The sequence below is a fragment of the Aotus nancymaae genome, unplaced genomic scaffold (assembly GCF_030222135.1).
Source record: "Aotus nancymaae isolate 86718 unplaced genomic scaffold, 86718_ANA_hifiasm-v0.15.2.pri h1tg000067l, whole genome shotgun sequence".
Classification (NCBI taxonomy): Eukaryota; Metazoa; Chordata; class Mammalia; order Primates; family Aotidae; genus Aotus; species Aotus nancymaae.
The window spans coordinates 34,416,761-34,438,983 of NW_026988482.1; the positions used below are offsets into that span (position 1 = coordinate 34,416,761).

At 40.2% G+C, this 22,223-nt stretch overlaps 1 protein-coding gene across 8 annotated transcripts in view; it reads right to left on the reverse strand.

Moving 5' to 3' along the window:
* Positions 1 to 22,223, reverse strand: part of FHIT (fragile histidine triad diadenosine triphosphatase) — a 1,493,687-nt gene that overhangs the window by 166,628 nt on the left and 1,304,836 nt on the right. For all 8 annotated transcript variants that reach the window (XM_012462838.2, XM_064367281.1, XM_064367282.1 and 5 more), the window contains one exon: positions 9,755 to 9,823. In XM_012462838.2, coding sequence (XP_012318261.1) covers positions 9,755 to 9,823 — 69 coding nt within the window. The remainder of the gene's footprint in view (positions 1 to 9,754; positions 9,824 to 22,223) is intronic.

Sequence of the window (22,223 nt, forward strand, 5' to 3'; positions counted from 1 at the left end):
TCTAGTGTCCAATGACTTCATGATTTTCCTTGGAGACTCCAGCTCACCATCAGTATCATTATAACCCTTCACGCTTCTCAACATTCCTCACTTGTTCAACTCAATCAAACACGGCTAGCCTGGGCCAGGCATGGTGGCTTATGCCTGTAATCCCAGTACTTTGAGAGGCCAAGGCAGGAGGATTGCTTGAGGGTAGGAGTTTTAGACCAGCCTGGATGACATTGCGAGACCTGTCTCTATTAAAAAAACATTAGCCAGGTGATATGTGCCTGTAGTCCCAGCCACTCAGGAGGCTGAGGCAGGAGAATCACTTGAGACCAGGGGTTCAAGGCTGTAGTGAGCTATGCTTGGGCCACTGCTCGCCAGCCTGGGCAACAGAACGAGACCCTATCTCTTAGAAAAAAAAAAACTTAATAAAATGACTAACCTGAATAATATATTGTGATGGTTACTATTGAGTGTCAACTTGATTGGATTGAAGGATGCAAAGTATTGTTAGTAGGTATATCTATGAGGGTGTTGCCAAAGGAGATTAACATTTGAGTCAGTGGACTGGGAGAGTCAGACCCACACTCAATCTGGGTGGGCACCATCTAATGAGCTGTCACCACGGCTAAAATAAAGCAGGCAGAAGAAGGTGGAAGGAGCAGACTTGCTGAGTTTTCTGGCCTTCATCTTTGTCCCATGCTGGATGCTTCCTGCCCTCAAACATTGGACTCCAGGTTCCTCAGCTTTTCGTCTCTTGGTTTGTCAGCGGTTTGCCAGGGGCTCTCAGGCCTTCAGCAACAGACTGAAGGCTGCACTGTCAGCTCCCTACTCTTGAGGTTTTGGACCTCAGACTGGCTTCCTTGCTCCTCAGCGTGCAGATGGCCTATTGTGAGACTTCACCTTATGATCGTGTAAGTCAATACTCCTTAATAAACTGTCCTTTATATATACATCTATCCTATTAGTTCTGTCCGGCTAGAGAACCCTGACTAATACATAAATTATCTGAGTATTTGTTTCTGTGAGAAAAATGGTCACAAATAACTTTTAACCAGATAAATGCTTTTCTGCTAATTTTATGTTTCTCTCTTGTGAAAAACATAGAAATTTAACTCAGTAATAATCTGACATAAGATAGGGTAAACCAGATGCCTACCCAGCTCTCTCATTATTAAAATAGGTAGCCAAAGAGCATTCATAGATACAGAGGGAGCATTTGAGGTCATAGGTCATTAAATTAGCATTACTACATGCTTATTTGTTAGTTTTAATTTGGTTCTTTGAATAAAAAATCTCCATTAATTTAGAAAAACATATCAAGTTGTGATCTTATTCTGAATGAAATATACCAAAGTTTTCATTCCAAAATTCTCAAATACTTGCAGAAACGTACCACTCATTGGGAGGACATCAGTAAACCCAGAAGAAAAAAAAAAGCTAATTAACTGTCTCACTGAAACATTCCTTCCTTTTTGAAGAGTCAACTAGGGACCCATGGACTCTGAGCCCATTGTCAAATGGTGTGTGAAAGAGATCCAAGTTCAACAATAAATATCATCAGCAATATAATGGTTCTCTCCAGCCCTCAGGGCCAAATGACCTGCGTTTTAGCAAATTGATTTTGCTCATGAATTGTGTTAAGCCAAGCAATTGTTTCCCATGACATGCTTGAACCCACGGTTGCTTTGTCTATGAAATTCATGGTTGAATTTGTCCAATTGCCGATTGCTATTCCCATTTGCTTTAATAATAGTCACTTCCTTCATCAGTAATGGGTTTTATATACAGTGCACAGTCACAACCATTCAATGTCACCCATAAACATTTGATGAATTGTCCAATACAGTTATGAGAGTTGCTTATTTGGGATACAGCTAGGGTAAGTCTGACTGAGTTAATGAGATGATGTGACATTAGGCCATGGGTGTTTCCTCCCCCACATTAGCTATACACGCTCTTTTATCCAAGGACCCATTTGGGTCATTACCATAATCTTCATCAACTTGTCAAGATAATGAAGGGCTCACTGAGTTCAGAGAAGGCTTGGCATAATTCATGAAAATTTAAAGAACACAGATGTAGAAAGAGTTTGGGAGCTACAGATAAATAAGATCTGCATAGACAACCATAAAGAAAGAGCTGGAGAAGACATTCTACTTTGGAACGGGGAGAGTTTGAGCTCAGTTTTGTGAGATGAGAGGCTCATACTCTGAAATGTCTAGGACATACTGCTGGAGGAAAACAGAAGGGGAAAACAAACTCAGAGATGATCATCAAGGTTGAAAATAAAGGAAGAGTAGCTCTCGAGACTGCTTTCAGCAAATCCCATATCTGTATTTGTTATAGGCACACAAATCTAGGTTTGGTGGGAGGGGGCAAGTTAGTTATCAACTTTGACCTGTGCCTACCAGACTTGCTTAGCAATCAGACAAGGTTTACAACTGCTTCTCCTAACCTTTCCGGAGTACCACAATTTGTAGCCTTCTTCACACTGATTTCTGACCAAAGGATTCTGTTCCATCAATGCCCCATTAAATTCACCTCAGATGGCTGATAGCAAAATGTCAAAGTCTCACCCAGTTTGGCTATGAGTTAGTGAATTGACCCTCTGAAAAGCAAGATATATAATCTCCTTTTAAATTATGTTAGAACTAGCAGGGAGTCTCAAGTTCTTCTAGTTCAACACCTTGGTTTTTAAAATGTGTTCATTCATTTTCAAATATTCATTGAAGCTCCACTCTATACCAGATTAGATCCCTGCTCTTAGGACTCTAACACATAATTGGAGGATGCAGGTATTGAATAATAAAGTAATAAATTACATTAAGTGTGGTAGATGTTAAGAAGGAAATAGGCATGGTGATAATAGAGTTACTATAGAAAGGACAGAGGATTAACTATTTTAGATGAAACCAGAGAAGAGTGTAAAGTACACTTTGAGGAGGTGACTTTGAGCTGAGATTTGAATGATTACATGAAGCCACAGGAAGGGGAAGTGAAGATGGTAGAAGTTACAGGTGACAAGAACAACATGTGCAAAGGCACTAAGGTGGGAACAAGAATAATATGTCTGACAAAAGCAGGCAGTGGGAGAGAATACTTGCAGGAGCTGAGGAGGTGGGGCAGGAGCTGAGGAGGTGGGGCAGGACCCACCACTGAAGTTAAAGAACTCACCTGGATTTTGCGTTTTACATTTAAGTCTTTAATCCATGTTCAGTTAATTTTTGTATAAGGTGTAAGAAAGGGGTCCAGCTTCTGTTTCTGCATATGGCTATTTTCCCAGCACCATTTATTAAATAGGGAATCCTTTCCCCATTGCTTGTTTTTGTCAGGTCTGTTGAAGATCAGATGGTTGTAGATGTGTGGTGTTATTTCTGAACTCTCTGCTCTGTTCCATTGGTCTATATATCTGTTTTGGTACTGGTACCATGCTTTTTTGGTCACTGTAGCCTTATAGTATAGCAGGAAGTCAGGTAATGTGAGGCTTCCAGTTTTGCTCTTTTTGTTTAGGATTATCTTGGCTATACGAGCTCTTTTTTGGTTCTGTATGATATTTAAAGTAGTTTTTTCTAATTCTGCAAAGAAAGTCAATGGTAGCTTGACTGGAATAGCACTGAGTCTATAAATTACTTCGGGCAGTATGGCCATTTTCACAATACTGATTCTTCCTATCCGTGAGCATGGAATGTATTCCCATTTGTTTGTGTCCTATCTTATTTCCTTGAGCAGTGGTTTGTAGTTATCCTTGAAGAGGTCCTTCATATCCCTTTTAAGTTGTATTCCTAGGTATTTTATTCTCTTTGTAGCAATTGTGAATGCGAGTTCATTCGTGATTTGGCTGTTCGTCTGTTATTAGTTTATAGAAATGCTTTTGATTTTTGCACATTGATTTTGTATCCTGAGACTTTGCTGGTTGCTTATCCGCTTAAGGTGTTTTGGGACTGAGATAATGGGGTTTTCTAAATAAACAATCATGTCATCTGCAAACACAGACAATTTGACTTCCTCTCTTCCTGTCTCAATACCTTTTGTTTCTTCCTCTTGCCTGATTGCCCTGGCCAGAACTTCCAATACTATGTTGAATAGGAGTGGTGAGAGAGGGCGTCCTTGTCTTCCTTGTCATCCATGCCAGTTTTCAAAGGGAATGCTTCCAGCTTTTGCCCATTCAGTCTGATATTGGCTGTGGATCTGTCATAAATAGCTCTTATTATTTTGAGATATGTTCCATCAATACCAAGTTTATTGAGAGTTTTAAACATGAAAGCGATGTTGAATTTTATCAAAAGCCTTTTCTGCATCTATTGAGATAATCATGTGGTTCTTGTCATTGGTTTTGTTTATATGATGCATTACGTTTATTAATTTGTGTACGTTGAACCAGCTTTGTATCTCAGGGATGAAGCTAACCTGATCGTGGTGGATAAGCTTTTTTGATGTACTGCTGGATTCAGTTTGCCAGTATTATATTAAAGATTTTCACATTGATGTCTATCAGGGGTATTGGCCTGAAGTTTTCTTTTTTTATTTTGTTTCTGCCAGGTTTTGGTATCAGGATGATGCTGGCCTCAGAAAATGAATCAGGGAGGAGTCTCTCTCTTTTGATTGTTTGGAATGGTTTCAGAAAGAATGGTACTAGCTTCTCTTTGTACCTTTGGCAGAATTCTGCTGTGAGTTCATCTGGTCCTGGGTTGTTTTTAGTTGGCAGGCTATTAATTACTGCCTCAATTTCAGAACTTGTTAGAAAACCTAGGCAATACCATTCAGTACATAGGCCTGTGCAAACATTTCATGCTGAAAACACCAAAAGCAATTGCAACTAAAGCCAAAGCTGAAAAATGGGATCTAATTAAACTAAAGAGCTTCTGCGCAGCAAAAGAAACTAGCATCAGAGTGAACACGCAACCTACAGAATGAGAGGTTTGCAATCCACCCATCTGACAAAGTTCTACCATCCAGAATCTATAAGGAACTTAAACAAATTTACAAGAACAAAAAAAAAATCCGATCAAAAAGTGGACAAAGGATATGAACAGACACGTCTCAAAATAAGACATTTACGCAGTCAACAAACATGAAAAAAACTCATCATCACTGATCATTAGAGAAATGCAAATCAAAACCACACTGAGATCTCACACCAGTCAGAATGGTGATTATTAAAACCATCTCACGCCAGTCAGAATGGTGATTATTAAAACAAAGGATGCTGGTGAGGCTGTGAAGAAATAGCAATGTGTTTACACTGTTGGTGGGAGTATAAATTAGTTCAACTATTGTGGAAGACAGTGTGGCAATTCCTCAAGGATCTAGAACCAGAAATACCATTTCACCCAGCAGTCCCATTACTGAATATATACCAAAAAGATTATAAATCATTGTACTATAAAGACACATGTATGCATATGTTTACTGCAGCACTATTTACAATAGCAAAGACTTGGAACCAACTCACATGCCCATCAATGATAGACTGGATAAAAAAAATGTTGCACATATATACCATGGAATACTATGCAGCCACAAAAAAGAATGAGATCATGTCTTTTGCAGGGAGCATGGATGAAGCTGGAAACCATCATTCTCAGCAAACTAACATAGGAACAGAAAACCAAGCACTTCATGTTCTCACTCATAAGTGGGAGTTGAACAATGAGAACATATGGACACAGGGAGGGTAACAACAGACACTGGGGTCTGTTGAGGATGGGTGGCAAAGAGGAGGGAGAGTATTAGGACAAATACCAAATGTAGCCAGGCTTAAAAACCTAGATGATGGGTTGATCGGTGCAGCAAACCACCATGGCACATTATACCTATATAACAAACCTGCACATTCTGCACATGTTTCCCAGAACTTGAAGTAAAATAATAACAACAGAAAAAGAACTCACCTAGGGCCAGAGTGCTGTGTATGAGTAGGCAGGGAGGTGAAACAGATGTTTCAGATAAACAGCATGCCCAGTATACCAGATAGAAGATTCTGGGGAATAGTGATCTTTGAGTGGCAGAGAGAAGAGGAGCAGCCCATGAAATAGACAGTGATCTCAAACTCTAATGCTTCAGGAGCCATGCAGGCACCAGAAGCCAGTGAAGCAATCCTAGTTGGGAGACAGTTGTGATAACTGTTTTGGCCTAAAGAATGAACAATATGCCTAACAACATTTAGACTTGTTAAAAAATACTTTATGGGCACAATAAAGCACATCACCAAAAAATACTTTGCAGGCAAAAATAAAACACATATGAGGAGGCAAGTGAAGCCCGAGGACCATCAATATGCAATGCTGAGCTGCAAGAAAAGCAGGGAGTAGGCTGGGAATGAGAAAAAAATCAACAGAGTGTGGTTTCCTATGAGTAAACAAAAAAAAAAGGTTTTACCTTATATAACCATGAACTTAACATGGAAAACAATATGTTTCACTAGATAGTCACATTGTAATACTAATAACAAAAACACCCTACTATTTGTGACAGAACTTGTAAAATCTGAAGATGGCGATAATGATCAAATGAGTCAAATGTGTAAAGAGACAACCACAAATCCATGTGGCCCGTGCAGTGACCAAATGTAGACATCCTCTTGAAGGGTCGTGGCCATCTGCTCTGTGTTTGAGTGGATCCAGGGGTGGGAAGCTCACCCCCCTGTAAGGCACTCTAAGTGTTCAGAAGTTTTTCTCACTCTGACCTGTTACTATGTAGAGCTGATGACACCTGCCATCTTGTAGTCTGATAATCTCAGATTTGCCCTCTGGAGCCACATAGAATGTACTTAATACCTTTCCACCGCCAGCCCTTCAGATATTTGGAAACAGTGACTCTGTTACTATCTCCCCTCCACAAGTCTTCCTTTTTCCAGACAAAACACTCCTACCATCAACTACTCCCGAAATCTGTTTTCAGACCCAACCCCCCTTCTTATGAACCTCTGATTTGTCACTAACCATGTTAAAACAGTGCCCAGAAAGAACACAGTGTTCCTAGCCAATTTATACTCTGGGGCTTTTTAAGGCATAATTTTCTATGTCAGCAGCCATAGGCATACAATTACATTTTATGGAGCTCAGCCTCCTGCTGTTCCTGCTTCCTACCTCCAACGCTCCAAGGTAGTCTGTTTGTTGATCATCCTGAACAGATACATAATCTAGAGCGAGTGCTCCCATCAATATAAAGAATGCCATCCCTCATCACTTCATCACTTTTGATTAAGATCACTTGGTCTAATGTACATTAAGTACTATACCAATAATGCCTGTGCAGTGCTGCATGTTTCTCATGCCTCTTTCTGGACACTGTGTTATTAGATACTCAGCCTGGAGAAGCATTTCCATACAAAGAGGAAGATGAAACTGAGAATAAATGGTTAAAGGAAACGGGAAAATTGGGAATCTCATTCTTGGAAAGAATGGTAGATGAGAACATCCAATGACCTGGCTTTGAATCTGGTTCTCTATTTGCTCACCATTGCTACTTTTTTAAAAAGAAACAAAACTAGTAATAATAACAGTAAGAACAGAAACCCCTACCTATTAACAAATTCTTGGTAAGTACCAAGCCCTGAAATAAGCCCTTCAGGCTTCAATATCATATAGTTAGTAGATGCCACTGGGATTTGAACTTACTTCTGCCCATTTCCAGACTTCAATCTCTACCCAGTCTTGTACCACAATCTCCCTTAGTGAATACTGTCTATACTACATATGACTCATACCACTGATTTTAAAAAAAATGACTCATACCACTGATTAAAAAAAAAAAAAAAAGATCTCTTACAGTAATTACTTCTCCTGAGATGATCCTCCAAAATGTGGGAAGTAGGAACATGTGTTTCCTTCTTATCTGTGGGGCCATCAGAGCATGCAGACAAGAGCAAAAGAATAAGAGAGGAGAGAGGGCATACACCAACGACAGCACTGGACACTGTGTCTTGAACTGGGCTGAAATGTCACCATGAAGCTTCCGTCTCAAGCACATTTAGAACATTGACAAGATTTCAAGGTGGCTGTTCAGCCTAAGAAAACAGTGTTTTCAACCACTTTTAAAGCTACTTTACTAGTATTTACTAGTATATAATTCAAGTGCTAATTTATTCATTAGAACAGCCTGTATTTGGCAACATTTTATTAACCTTAGTCTATGTTAGTGAGATTGGTATTTGTATTTTAATTGCATGTCTTTATAATTACTCTATAATTCTGATTTTCTTACAATGTGAACTAAGCCCTTATCAATCCCCAAGCTGCATTCCACATCCAGTGAAAATGAATTCAAACTATAGTATTATAGAATATGACTTTGGAAAACCTAGACAACCTATAACCAAAGGTAGTTTTTGCATCCGAGTCTCCTGGGGATTTCCTTATATAATGAATGGTTCTTGAGTGCTGTGAAATCTACTTGATCAGGATCTCCAGGGATGGGACCTCCCGGGAATTGAGATCTGCAGCAACTAGTCCAGAAATCAGCACTTCAGTACTGGTGACTAGACTATTTCCAATCTACACACATCCACTACAGCTCTTGAAAACACAGGAAGTACAAGACAGTAAGGGCTATCCTAAAGTCAGAATAACCAGCCACCTCGTGGAATCCAGCGCATCCCAGAAACATTACTTGTAAGTTCCATTATTAACTGCTGACTTCCTGTTCTTTATTTTCAGGGTTCGAGTTGCCATTTTAATGCCATCCTGCAAAGAAGCCCTATAGACACACATGCAAAAAGATGCATAGATTTTAACTGGTCCCTGGAAAGCAGGTAGAGATAATCATGTGGTTTATTTGATAGAGCCACATGATAAACAATTGAGATAAGCAATGTGTCTTAAAAAGCATTCTCAAAGGGTTAGAACAGGAGTGTCAAATAGACAGCAAATATGGTACGTCCCTCCTATCTGATGCCCTTGGCAGGCATTGCTAATCAATCACAGCACTTTTCCTTGTTGCATCCAGAAACAGCCTCAAAGTCCTTTTAACCAATCACTCCAGGGCACTAGTGCTATCGAATTTGCTCTACCATATGGAGGACTTACCTTTCACTCCTTGGCTAGAATAAATAGGTACATTGAAATCACCTTATATTTTATGCCAACCTGATACATCACAGGCTCTATGCTCCACATGGTGGAAATGGGCATCTGGAGGTTCTCATGTAGAAATCCGCTTTAGGAGCAGATCACCTGGCTCTTGTTGATTCATGTTTGTAGTAGTTTTACACTTGTATCTTTGAATGGTAGTACTCAGAAATAAAATAACTGCTGTAATATTTATGATATGTGAGTTACACCTATATTATTCCAACCAACCTAGTTTTGCTAATGATAATTCAAAGTTTCACTCTGAATAAACACTGTTGGGAAAGACAAGGTGAGTTCCAAAGTGTTTTGAAAATCAAGTATAGCATTTGACTAAAAGAATCATATATCAATCTACTTGACTTCCACTGGCAGCACTGCAGGTTTTCTTCTATGGAGATTCTGGACCATATCTCCATGCAAATACTTACTGTCCTGGTAAATGACAGAATAGAAATCACAAGGACATTTGGTTTCTGCTGGTTTTCATTTGAAAAACAAAATCATTATAATTAACTTAGTCTTGGGTTTCCATGATGGCCATTCTTGACTCTTGGCCTCTACTGCCACTTTCTAAGACAGACTAAATACAATCCCATTTCAGACCATATCTAGGGTATTCGTTGATTCATTAGACTGATGTCATCACACCAACAGTCTCCGTAATCAAACAATAAGATCAGAGAGCGCAGACTCACCTCATCATAGATGCTGTCATTCCTGTGAAAGTCTCCAGCCTTCCTGGGAAGAACGTGAACGTGAACGTGCTGAAAATATACAAGAAAGAAAAAAATAAAATGTGATTATCTCCCCATATATTTTTAGACTTGACAGTGATGCTCTCATGAAGCCCAATTACTCTGGATGGTTCCTGCTGGATTATTTTTCAGAGGAAGTTGATATTTACCATCAGCAACTATACCTGAAATCTGCTGAGAAGAGAGTGCACTAAGCAAGAGAGAACAACTTGGTGGTATATATGAGAGATGGAGTGAAATGCTAGAGTGTTTTAGAGGCTCTATGGAATTATTTATGGCTGTCAGTCTTGGTTGTATTTAGCCAGTGCTTTGAAATGACAGCACGTCTTCATAGGTGACCATCATGACTCTGACACTGACAAGAAATAAGAATTGGCTAACAGAGAACTGTGTAAGTAAAGAGTTAATGAGTGAGAGTAGCAAGTAGTATGGGCAGAATTACAGACTCAGGGCTTTGAACAATAATATCATAGTAATATAAACAGTTCTCATTTATTACACTTTTATTTCCTATGATAAGCAAAGCTCTGCATTTGGCATTCTGTCATTTAGCACTCTTAAAAATCCTGTGAGGCTATGACCTCCATTTTACAGAAGAGGAAATCAGTGTTCAGTGAGACCAGGGCCCCACAGGAAGTAGAAGTCAGCACCGGAAACAAGGCCGCCTGCCTTTTGCTCCCACGTGTTTCATCAGCACGTGCACTGACTGTGCAAACTTAATCTTTTAAACAGCCCATTTCTGTAGTCTACTAACGCACCCAGGTAATATACATAGAATGCTATTAGGCAGCGATTGTGAATCAAGGCTCAGAGCATATCTAATTCAATATATTCTTCAAGGCTAAACTACCATTTGAAAGTTTTACTTTCCAAATAGCCTCTACTGTACCTCGGCTGAAGTTAAATCTCATTCCTGCCCTTGAGCTATGTTCTACTTTCATTATAAACCATGGGGAGGAATGTGAAAATGAAAAGCTTAAATATAGAGAGGGAGACAGAGGGTTAAACCTCATCCCTGACCACCCACCCCTTCTTGATTACTGAGATCAGGCTCCGAGGCTCCAAAAGGCCTCCAGAGAATATAAGATTAAGTGTCCCTGTGGCTTTGCTGTACAAGGAGGGGGAAAATGATATGCTATTAAAGCAGAGGCAGGGTGCAATGTGGTCCAAGGTGAATGAAGCAGAGAAGAGCTTCGAAGCAGCCCCTGAGCATAGGACCCAAAGAATCACAGGCTTTTGCCAGAATATGCACCAGTCAATGATAAAACCAGTCACGGATCTCTTAGCAACTGGGCCAAGCGTGTACTTAAGTCACAAAGACTATGTGAGCATGGAAAGAGAAAGAACAAACAAGAAAAAATAAATCACAAACTACCCATGAAACCAAATTCTTAGGAGAAAGCCGGGCAGGTGGGCCCAGGCTGAAATCTACTGAAATCTCTAGATAGGCTGACTTAAAAGCAAAACCAGGAAAATAACACAGTACAAGGATACAGACCACCCTTAGAAGGAGCCTTCAATCACTCTTTAATTCTAAAATCTCCTGCTATCCTTTCTTCTTTTCCTCTTTTCCTCCTTTCTTCTTTGTGTCCCCCCTCTTCCTTTCTCCCCCTCTTTCTCCCTCCCATCCATCCATCCATCCTTCATCATCTTCTTTATACATTCTAGGAAGTTCCAGACCAGTGTCTTGCAGTCAAATTTCCTAAAGCAAATCCTGGACCTACCACAAACTAACTGTGTGACCTTGCCTCACAAAGTCTATGTGTCAGTAACCTTATCTATAATGGGGATTATAATGGTTGCTACCTCACAGGGTTAAAAGAATTAAGTCTGCTAACCATGTGCTTAGTATGCAGCTTTTCATTACCTGGAACTGCAGAAGAATTACTTTTATTACTTAAAAAAACAAATTTAAACCTGAAGGCCAAGTAGACATCGCATTCAGGGATGATTTCTGCATCAGCAAAAAAAAGATATTAAGAAGCTCCTTGAATGAGTGTATTGTTCAAGCATCTCTTTAGCGAAAGCTTGTTTCTGTTGATTTGACTAGCCATTCTCAACTTCCACCTGCACTTGGGGCTTGTTAAAATGCAGACTGCAGGGCCCTGAAAGTCTGCATTTCTAACAAGCTCCCAGCTGCTGCTGGTCTAATGCCACACTTTGAGAGAACCACTGGCTTACAATATCCATCTCGTTTCTTATCTCGCTCCTGCCATGGGTACCAGTACGGGCACTGAGGTCACTCACTGTTTTGCCTGCCCTACTGCATTATGTGTAGACTCTTTGTCTCTTTCCTCTTTCTTTCCTTCTTTTTCCTTCTATACTTCCTTTTTTCTTTTCTTTTCCTCCTTCCTTTCTTCCCTTCTTCCTTTCATTTTATTTCTTTTTTTATCCCCTTCCTTTCCTTCCTCTCTCTCTCTCCCCACAAAATCTCACTCTGTCACCCAGGCTGGAGCGCAGTGATGCAATCATAGCTCACTGCAGCCTTCAACTCCCAGGCTCAAGATATCCTCCTGTCTCAGCCTCCCAAATAGCTGAGACTACAGATGCATGCCACCACACCCAGCTAACTTTTTTTCTTCATATTTTTAGGGATGGAGTTCTCACTTTGTTGCCCAATCTGTTCTCAAACTCCTGGTTTTCATTTGAAAAACAAAACCATTATAATTAACTTAGTCTTGGGTTCCCATGATGGCCATTCTTGACTCTTGGCCTCTACTGCCACTTTCTAAGACAGACTAAATACAATCCCATTTCAGACCATATCTAGGGTAGTCTTTGATTCATTTGTTGATTCCTGGCCTCAAGCAATCCTCTCTCCAAGTAGCTGGGATTGCAGGTGTGAGCTACCATGTCCAGTATGTGGAGACATCTTTCTGAATACTTCTCTGGCTTTCTGCACTCTGACCACTCTCCTTGCCTGGTCCTCAGGAATATGCCTGTTACTATCTACTACTAACATATGGTGGGCTGCGACCCTGCACTTGGGAACGTCCAGGCTCCAGGCCTATCACCCTGCCTCCTTTTCTTTACCTTCCTCTTCTGGGTTTAGTGTTCAGGGCTATCTCTATAGGCTGTGTTACCACTAAGTTCTAGAAAAGCCACCCTTGATCACTGGCCACCACTTAAAATTCACTGTGACACATTGAAGACAGTAAACAGCTCACTGTACATGTGATTTTTTCCCCAAGGGCATAGATTTTAACCTACCCTGATATCTTGACACAAATTCTTAAGTGACAGTCTGATCACAGGATGCTGACAACCCGCTCAATTTCTCAGAACAGGGAAATCATGATAAAGCCAGCTCAAAGCCTCGTTGCTGTGAAAAAGTATCATTACTAAGGGCTTCTAATAGAATGACATTCTGATAAAAACCCTACAAATAGCAGAGATGAGGATAATTTGATATAATCTGTTCTTAGCGTTTCATATTAAGCAGTGGTGATCACAACTTACTTTTCTAAGTGCCAACAACACAGCTATTTAATAAAGGCCTTCCACAAATTTGCTAGGGGTTGCAGTTTAGCTGCTAGAGTTAGAGGAGTATCTTTTTAAAGTACCAGGACACATTCCATACCAAAACTATTTTCATGGTCAAATAACATTTCACGATGCTCATTAGCACATTAAAGTATGAGAAGTCCCACAAAAAAGATGCTTGTTTAACTTCATCTAATCCAACATTCCAGAAACTTATTTGATTATGGAGTCCTGACTTTTATTCATGTAATACTTCTGTACACTTCTCTAAAGCATATATTCATTCACTCAAAAATATCTATTTCTAGGTGCTATTCTAGGAAACAGGGATATAGTCCTGAACAAAACAAAGCCCCTGTCCTCCTAGAGCTTATATTCCAATGGGTGATGCAGAATATAAGTAAGGAAATGACTAATTATACATTTTCATTTTGGATAGAAATAAATGTCATGAAGTAAAACACAAAGGGATAAGGTAAATATTGAGCACTGGGCCACTCCAACGTTTGAGGTTTGGGAAGAGGAGTAGGACTCGATTTAAGGCTGTAGTGAAGAGAGACAAAATCAAGACAGGGTAAGTTCCAATAGCCCAGAGAAGCACAAATTTCAAAGAGGTTATCACTAAGAGCATCAAATGTCTTGAAAGCTTGAATTGTTTCAGTAAGGTTGGGAGAACAAAATTTATAATCCCATGAAAAGATGCTCAAACTCATCATCATCATCATTATTATTATTTGAGACAGAGTCTCGCTCTGTCACCCAGGCTGGAGTGCAGCGGTGGGATCTCGGCTCACTGCAACCTTCCCTTCCTGGGTTCAAGCAATTCTCTGCCTCAGCCTCCAGAGTAGCTGGGGTTACAGATGCCCGCCACCACGTCCAGTAATTTTTGTATTTTTAGTGGAGACAGGGTTTCACCATCTTGGCCAGGCTGGTCTTGAACTCCTGACCTTGTGATTCACCCACCTCAGCCTCCCAAAGTGCTGGGATTACAGGTGCCCACGTCTGCACTGGGCCAATGCTTAACATTATTAGCCATTAGGGAAATGCAAGTCAAAATCACATTGAGCCACCACCCCATACCCACTAGAAAGGCAATAATCAAAAGACACACAATAACAACTATTGGCCAGAGTGTGGAGAGCTGGAACCCTCCTATACCACTGGGAATGTAAAATCATGCAGCTACTTTGGAAAACAGTTTGGCAGTTCCTCAAATAGTTGAACATAGAGTTACCATGTGAGTCAGAATTCTGCTCCTAATACATACCCAAGAGAACTGAAGACATATGTCCACACAAAAACTTGTACATGAATGTTTACAACATTATTCACAATCACTAAAAAGTATAAAAAACCCTAATGACTATCAATTGATCAATGGATAAACAAAGTGCAGTATATCAAGACAAGAGGATATGATTTGGCCATAAAAAGGAGTGATGCACACTAAGTGAAAGCATTATGCTCAGGGAAATAAGCCAGACGCAAAAGGCCACATATTGTATGATGCCATTTATATGAAAAAGCCAGACTAGGCTGATTCATAGAGAAAGAAAGATTAGTGGTTTTGAGGAGAGAGGCAGAGCAACTGCTAATGGCACAGGGTTTCTTCTGGGTTGATGGATATGTTCTGGAATTATATAGCAGTGACGGTTGCACAACTTTGTGACTATATTAAAACAATGAACTGTATGCTTTAATAGGGTTTCTTTTACATTTTGTGAGTTATATCTCAATAAAGCTATTACTTAAAAAAAAACTTAACTGCAGGTTGGCGCAGTGGCTCATGCCTATAATCCCAGCGCTTCGGGAGGCCAAGGTGGGCGGATGAGGAGGTTAGGAGCTCGGGACCAGCCTGACCAACATGGTGAAACCCCATCTCTACTAAAAATACATAAAAAATTAGCCACACATGGTGGCACGTGCCTGTAATTCCAGCTACTCAGGAGGCTGAGGCAGGAGAATCACTTGAACCCAAAGAGGCTGCAGTGAGCTGAGATTGCACCACTGCACTCCAGCCTGGGCGACAGAGCAAGACTCCATCTCAAGAAAAGGAAAAGAAAAAGAAAAAACCTTAACTGCAGTGGGTTGCAGAGCAAGTGGGAGGTGAAGAAATAGAGCCAGCACCCAGAGCCATCATTTTTAGAGGACCTACCTCTTCTGCTCCTCCCTCAATCTCTTTGAACACATCTCTTCTGCCCATACTCACCTGAGGATGGTCAGTGTGGTCATACCAATATCCTTTCTCCTCGTCAGAATATATTGTAATGAGGGATACAATCATGGCTCATGCTGGAGGAAAGGGCAAGGAAGTTTGAAGAGCTGCCCTGCTCCACAACCGGTATCCTGCAACCTCAGCCAGTTGGCCCTGTGTGAATCCTTGTCCCCTACATATGCCAATGAGCAACTGCAGAAGGCAAGTCAGGTTCTAAAGAATAACAGACCATGCTGTGGTAAAAAGATAATGGCCACCTTCAAAGATGTCCATGTCCTAATCCCTGACCTGTGATTATGTTAAGTTACGAAAGATTAATTGTGATTGCAAATGAATTAAGGTTACTGACCAGCTGACCTTAAGATCGGGTGAAGTATCGTAGATTTTCCAGTTTGGCCCAACATCATCAGGAGGGTCCTTAAAACTGGAAGAGGGTGAACATCATCAAAATTGTAAACTTTCTACTTCAAAGCACACAAGCAAGAATATGAAAGGATTTACAAATCACCTATATGATAAGGGAAGTGTATCTAGAATACATAAAGAACTACTTACAACTCAGTAATAAAAAGACAAAAATCCTAAGTAAAATGCACAAAGGATATGAATAGCCATTCCTTCAAAGAGGATACATAAATGAATACATGAAAAGAAGCTCAGCATCCTTAGCCCAAAACCACAATGACGACAATACCACTTAACACATACCAGGGTAACTGTGATAAAAAGGACAGATGATAACAAATGCCAGCAAGGAAGTGGAGAATTTGGAATCCTTATACAACCTGGTGCGGATGTAAAATGGTACAGCTGCTTCAGAAAACAGTTTCTGCAGTTCCCCAAAAGGTTTACAATAATGTTACCATATGACCCGCACACTGTTTGCAGCAATTTGTTATAGCAACAAGTAGAGAATGAATGTACATGCCTTGATATTTTTATTGCATAGTTTACACATTTTTCTTATCTCTACAACACCTTTATGAAGTCAGTATTATACTACCAATTTTGTAAGTAAGAAAAACAAAATTTTCTCTCGGCAAGACTCAGAAATCTTCTATTTTTTTATTTTCTTTTTTTGAGACAGGGTCTCACTGTCACCCAGACTGGAGTCCAAGATGTCACCCATCTTGGCTCTCACAATCCCCGCTTCCCAGGCTCAAGCAATTCTCCTGCCTAAGCCTCCTGAGTAGCTGGGATTACAAGTGCATGCCACTACGTCCAGCTAATTTTCGTATTTTTAGTAGAGACAGAGTTTCACCATGTTGGCCAGGCTGGTCTCCAACTCCTGACCTCAGGTGATCTGCCCGCCTCAGCCTCCCAAAGTGTTGAGATCATAGGTGTGAGCCACCGAACCCAGCTTCTATTGTTCTTTCTCTGTTTGGATAATCACCAAAAGCTCACAACTTGGAATACCAAATGTAAGGTAACAATAAGATTGTTTCCATTTGCTGAATACCAAAAACTTACAGCACAGAAAATCTGGAAGAGACAGAAAAACACACAGGAGAAAATTTAGATCGACAGTTAATCTCACTACCACAATGATAACAATCCTTTTCTTTATGTAGAATGATACAAATATGATAGATACTTTTAAAAATCTCAATTGCCTCAGACACAAACCCTGAAGCAAGGATGAGAGTGTAAGTAGTTTATCTGGTGGGTGTTCCCTGGAAACACAAGTAAGGGAGTATGTGTCAAGGAGACAGGAAAGGAAAGGAGGTCAATAAAGGGTGTGTGATCGAATGTGACTGGAGCTTATTAAACCTGCTAGAGAACTCCGAAAGCCAGTGAAGAATATGTACCCCAGAATTATCCCAGCCTAGGGGTGAGGAAACTAGCATATTCATACTCCAACTCTTGTCCTCACTGGTTGAGAACTGCTCCTGGGGAGTCATCGATACTCCAGCACCTGGAGAGTGAGAAGAGCCAGGTTTCCAGGGTCAGTCAGATGGAAGTCAGGCTAGACAGGATGCATTGCAGCCATGGCGGGTGGGGGTAACACAATGTGTGCAGAGCACAGACCCTATTTGTAGCAATGCTTTGCAAAGTGGTGTCTCATTTCTGACACCTGGAATCTCATAATTTGCTGCTGAACTGAAAGTTCAAGTGTTTCATCTCCTCTTCATGGATGAGCTAATAGACAGATAAAGATCTGGTCAGTGGTTTTTTAAACTGCAAACCCCAAAGCCCTAGGGACAAGCCTGGTATGGCCAGGGAGCAGCTCATGATGGAAGTAAGAATGGGGCATGAGAGAGGGCGGTAGGCTTTAGATCCCCCTCCGTGATTCAAACAGAGCAGCTCCATTTTTATCTGTTTCTATGTTGGAATCCCATGCACAATTTCATTTGCAAAAAGAATTTATCACTAAAACAAATCATCAGAAAATCTTTGAAAACCACTAGGATTAGAGTTGGAAAACATTAGTAGGGTAGTAAGAGTTCTTAGTTTCTTCATTTTACAGAAGAGTAGAGTGGCTCTTAGAAGATCAATAGCAAAGCAACGGCAGGGCCAGGACTGGAACCATGAGAACCCTGAAACCCTGACCTGTGTTCCAGTGCTTTCTACCACATCTTGTCCATCTTACCTTTCACAGATCTCAGAAAGGTAGAAGCCCTTACAATTAAGCAGTTTGGTGTTCAGTCACTGGAGATGGGTGGCCAAGGTTCAGATCCTACCTATTCTTTTTACTGAGTCAATTTCTTAACTTCTTTCACATTCCCTCATTTCTCATTTCTCAAGTGGGCATAAAACCAGGATACCAATGCATAAGACTTTTATGCCGATTATGTGAAATACATAGGTAAAGTGCTTAAGCTAATGCTGCACATTCTGAATATTCAGTCAGTTCTAGCAGTGACTATATTACAGGGCATTAGTTTTAAAAATAATTATGACAACCTGCTTCTGTTCCAAACCAGAAGGCTTAATTCTATGGTGAGCCTTGCTGAATGTATTCTACTTCATCAAGGCCATCACCAACCCCAAAGCTTGTATGTTCTACAGGGCTGGTTTCTGCCTTTCTTGATCTGGGGAGGCCTCATCTTCTGCAACTAAGTTGAGGGTCAGCATGAAATTACTGACAGCCACTTAGTTTTAAAGTAAATGTCACTGGAAGCAATGCCACTTACAAGGACTTTGAGGACACCTCAGCATGACCAACTCAAGAATCAAATCAGTGGTCTGTCAAAATGCACAGGCATGCTGCTGGTTTCTTATGCTACTGTCAATGAGTTCCTTCACTTAGAATACTGGCAACGCTCATGCAGCTGGTATGCCTTTCAGGAAACAGAGGAAACACAGTGCTTTCCACGTGTTCAAAGTGTCCCAATCAAGTTGGGAAACTTCAAGGAAAAAGTAAAATAAAAAACCAATTCAGATTTTTTAAAAAAACAAACAAACAGAAAACACTTCCTAGAATTTGTGGAGACCCTGTTGAGTTTTATGGCTTAACAATTGTGTTTTTAAGCCATACATCACTGGTGGTGCTCCAATTGTGAGTTATAATATATCATGAGAGGGATGGTACTTTCATGATATATGGGTGCTGTAGATCATCTAAGCACCATGGCTTTGATGATGTATTGCTCCAAACTACAATGAGAGTTTAAAGGAGCTTTTAGCAACCAGACAGCTTTAAATCTCAAATTTTCAAAAATTAAGATCTTTTCAAGTCAAAAAAAAGCAAGATGATGGAATCTGATGCTACATAATGTGTCATGGAACTCTGAGAGCCTGGGTATGTGCCTTTTCCTTTTGGATTTAAGCTCACAAGATGGAAATAATTGACAGGTTCTTCTTCAATTCCTCCTCCATGAGCACAGAGGCCCGGGAACTGAACAGACATGGGCAAGTGTCAATGCATCTGTTTTGCCAGTGAATTTCCCCCATCTTCCACACTGCGAGCATGAGTAGCTCATCACCATCCCGAAGTACTGGATTACATAAAATGCTGTGATAGGCATGGGTCAACCCAGGAGGATTTTGTTTTTTAAAAAAATTTTTTTGGTTTGTTTTAAGGAGCTCTTAACACTGAAATTTAGAACCGAAAGAACAGATAAAAAGTAGATAGACTTCCTTACTCATTACTCTCGAACAGGGCATGTAGGAAGAAAACATGCCTTGTCTAGCATTTGTCTCTGTAAAGCAAAGGAAACACTGATTGCAAACAAGGAGAAAAAGGTGAATGGCATATGGGCTTCTCATACAGAGTAGGAAAGGGCGCTGTTGTCATAGTTCTGTCACCTTTCCTATTTTAACGTTGTGTTTACAAGATGGTAATGTGGCTTATGAGAATGTACCCACTTTGTTTAAAAACCACTCACTTTTGGGGGCAAAGTAATCACAATCAATTAAGAAAACAGGTGTTGAGAGAACTCCTTTTTTTTTTAATCCTACTGCAATAAACAGAACGAAATGAGAAATCTCCCTACTGTTTGTGTAATAGACCTAAACAGGAACAGTGAAAGACAATTATATTTCAAGTGGCTTCTTCCATTTTCCTTTACTAAGTGAATTAAAGGAAATAATGGAGTAAGGTTACTGCCATGTGGAGGGAAACATCTGGGCATAAGGAATTAACAGTCTTCCCTCCCATTCTCCTGCCTCTAAGTTTTTGCTCCTTGGGCTTCCTCCAGCAGATTCTAACTCTCAAATTACTGTTGGTTTTTTGGCATCCGCCTCCCTCCTTGACCACTTCGAAAGGGCAGAAGCATCTTCCACCAAATAAAACCACTGGCTGTCTAAGAAAGAAGTCCCAGGCTTCTTTTCTCCTGTGGTAGTAAGTTAACTATATAATCTGAGTAAGAAAGACATGCACATAAATGCATCACCCACTTTTCTGAGCCTGTCAGTTGAAAGATGTGAATGAGGCAGGCTTTGCATCTAGAGAAATGTGGGTTATTTCACAGGCTAGTAAATGAATCCCCCAAATTCAGTCCTCTTCTTCTCTATAAAGAGATTATTGACACATCTTTTAATTATTTCTTTCATATAAGCCCAAAAGCTTTACTTATATGGTAATATCACATCATTCATTACCCACCATTTTTAAGTCATTATCAGTTATAAGACTTGCTGCCATTTACAAAGAATATTATATGCTGGGACTGTACTTAGTACTGTATATTATCATGTCCTCACTAAAACACTAAAAGATAGAAACGGTTATTGTTTCCTTTTTTTTTTCAGTGAGCAAACTGATGCTAACTGGAATTAAATAAATTATGCAAGCTCACCAAGCTGGCAAAAGTGGCTGAGCTAAGATTCTAAGCCGGGTTGATGGGAGGCCAAGCATCAAATGTATTTTGCTATACTCCTTCCTGACTAAACAACGAAATCTGGGTGACCATATGCCCTGGTTTATTTGGAACCATCCAGGTTTAGGCCTGCAGGTACGAACAGGCCAGTGTAATAACAAGCAGCGTCTCCTTTCACTCTCCAAAGTCTGCTTTGGACAATAAACTCTATAGTCTCCCTAACTAGTAGTATAGTTCATGCTAGGAAGTTTTATTTCTCCAGATTCTAACTAATCTCATCTATAGGTAGTGGGGAAAAACAAAGAAGAAAGAAAAGAAAGAAGGCTCTTTTAAAGTTTTTAAAGAATGAACTACTAACTCTTATCTATCAATACCTTTGATAAAACACCCAACATGTTCAGAATACAGCTCTGGGAGAGAAAATAAATACTTTAGACTAAATCAGGGCCCCTCCTCAAGCTCTAAAAACAAAAACAAAAAACCTCAAGCATGCTAGAAACCTCTCCAGTTGAGCATTCTTTGCTTATTATCATCACAAGAGGCAACAGTAATAGCTGTTGCTACTTATTAAGCTCTTACTATATGCCAGTCGCCATATGCCAGGAACTGAGCTAAGCACTTTCTTTGTAAGATCTCAATTATTTATCATAAAACTGCATGATAGATATAATCCAAATCGTTGTCATCATTAATTTATAGGTGAAGAAACTAAGGCCTAGGAAGGTGGAACGAGTAGGTCTGCCCAATTCCAACATCCATGTGTGATACTTACTATGAGCACTCTGGTACAGTTGAACAGAGCCTAGTAAAAGTTCTAGGCACACTGCCCCTGCACCCCCTGCTATTCACCCTTATGATATTATTCTCTTCTGCAAGACAGACACTTTAGAAAGAAGAGATTTCTAACAAATTTGAGATCGATCTTGTACAAATATTCTGTATTTTCTTTTGGCTTGTGATTGGTTTTCAGTAACGTGACAGCTTTAAATTCTTAAAGCTATTTAATAAGAAGACAGTAGATGTATTAGTCTATTCTCATACTGCTGATAAAGACATGCCTGAGAATGGGCAATTTATAAAGGAAAGAGATTTAATTGACTCACAGTCCCACCTGGCTGGGGAGGCCTCAGGAAACTTATAGTCATGGCAGAAGGGGAAGCAAACACATCCTTCTTCACATGGTGGCAACAAGAAGAAGAATGAGTGCCCAGTGAAGGGGGAAGCCCCTTATAAAACCATCAGAACTCATGAGAACTACTCATTATCATGAGAAAAGGATTGGGGAAACTGCTCCCATCATTCAATTATCTGGTCCTGCCCATGACATGTGGGGATTATGGGAACTACAATTCAAGATGAGATTTGGGTGGGGACACAGCCAAACCATAACAGTAGAATTTGTAATCATTGGTTCTAGAGAAGCTGATAAACCCAATCAAGAGCTAGAAAA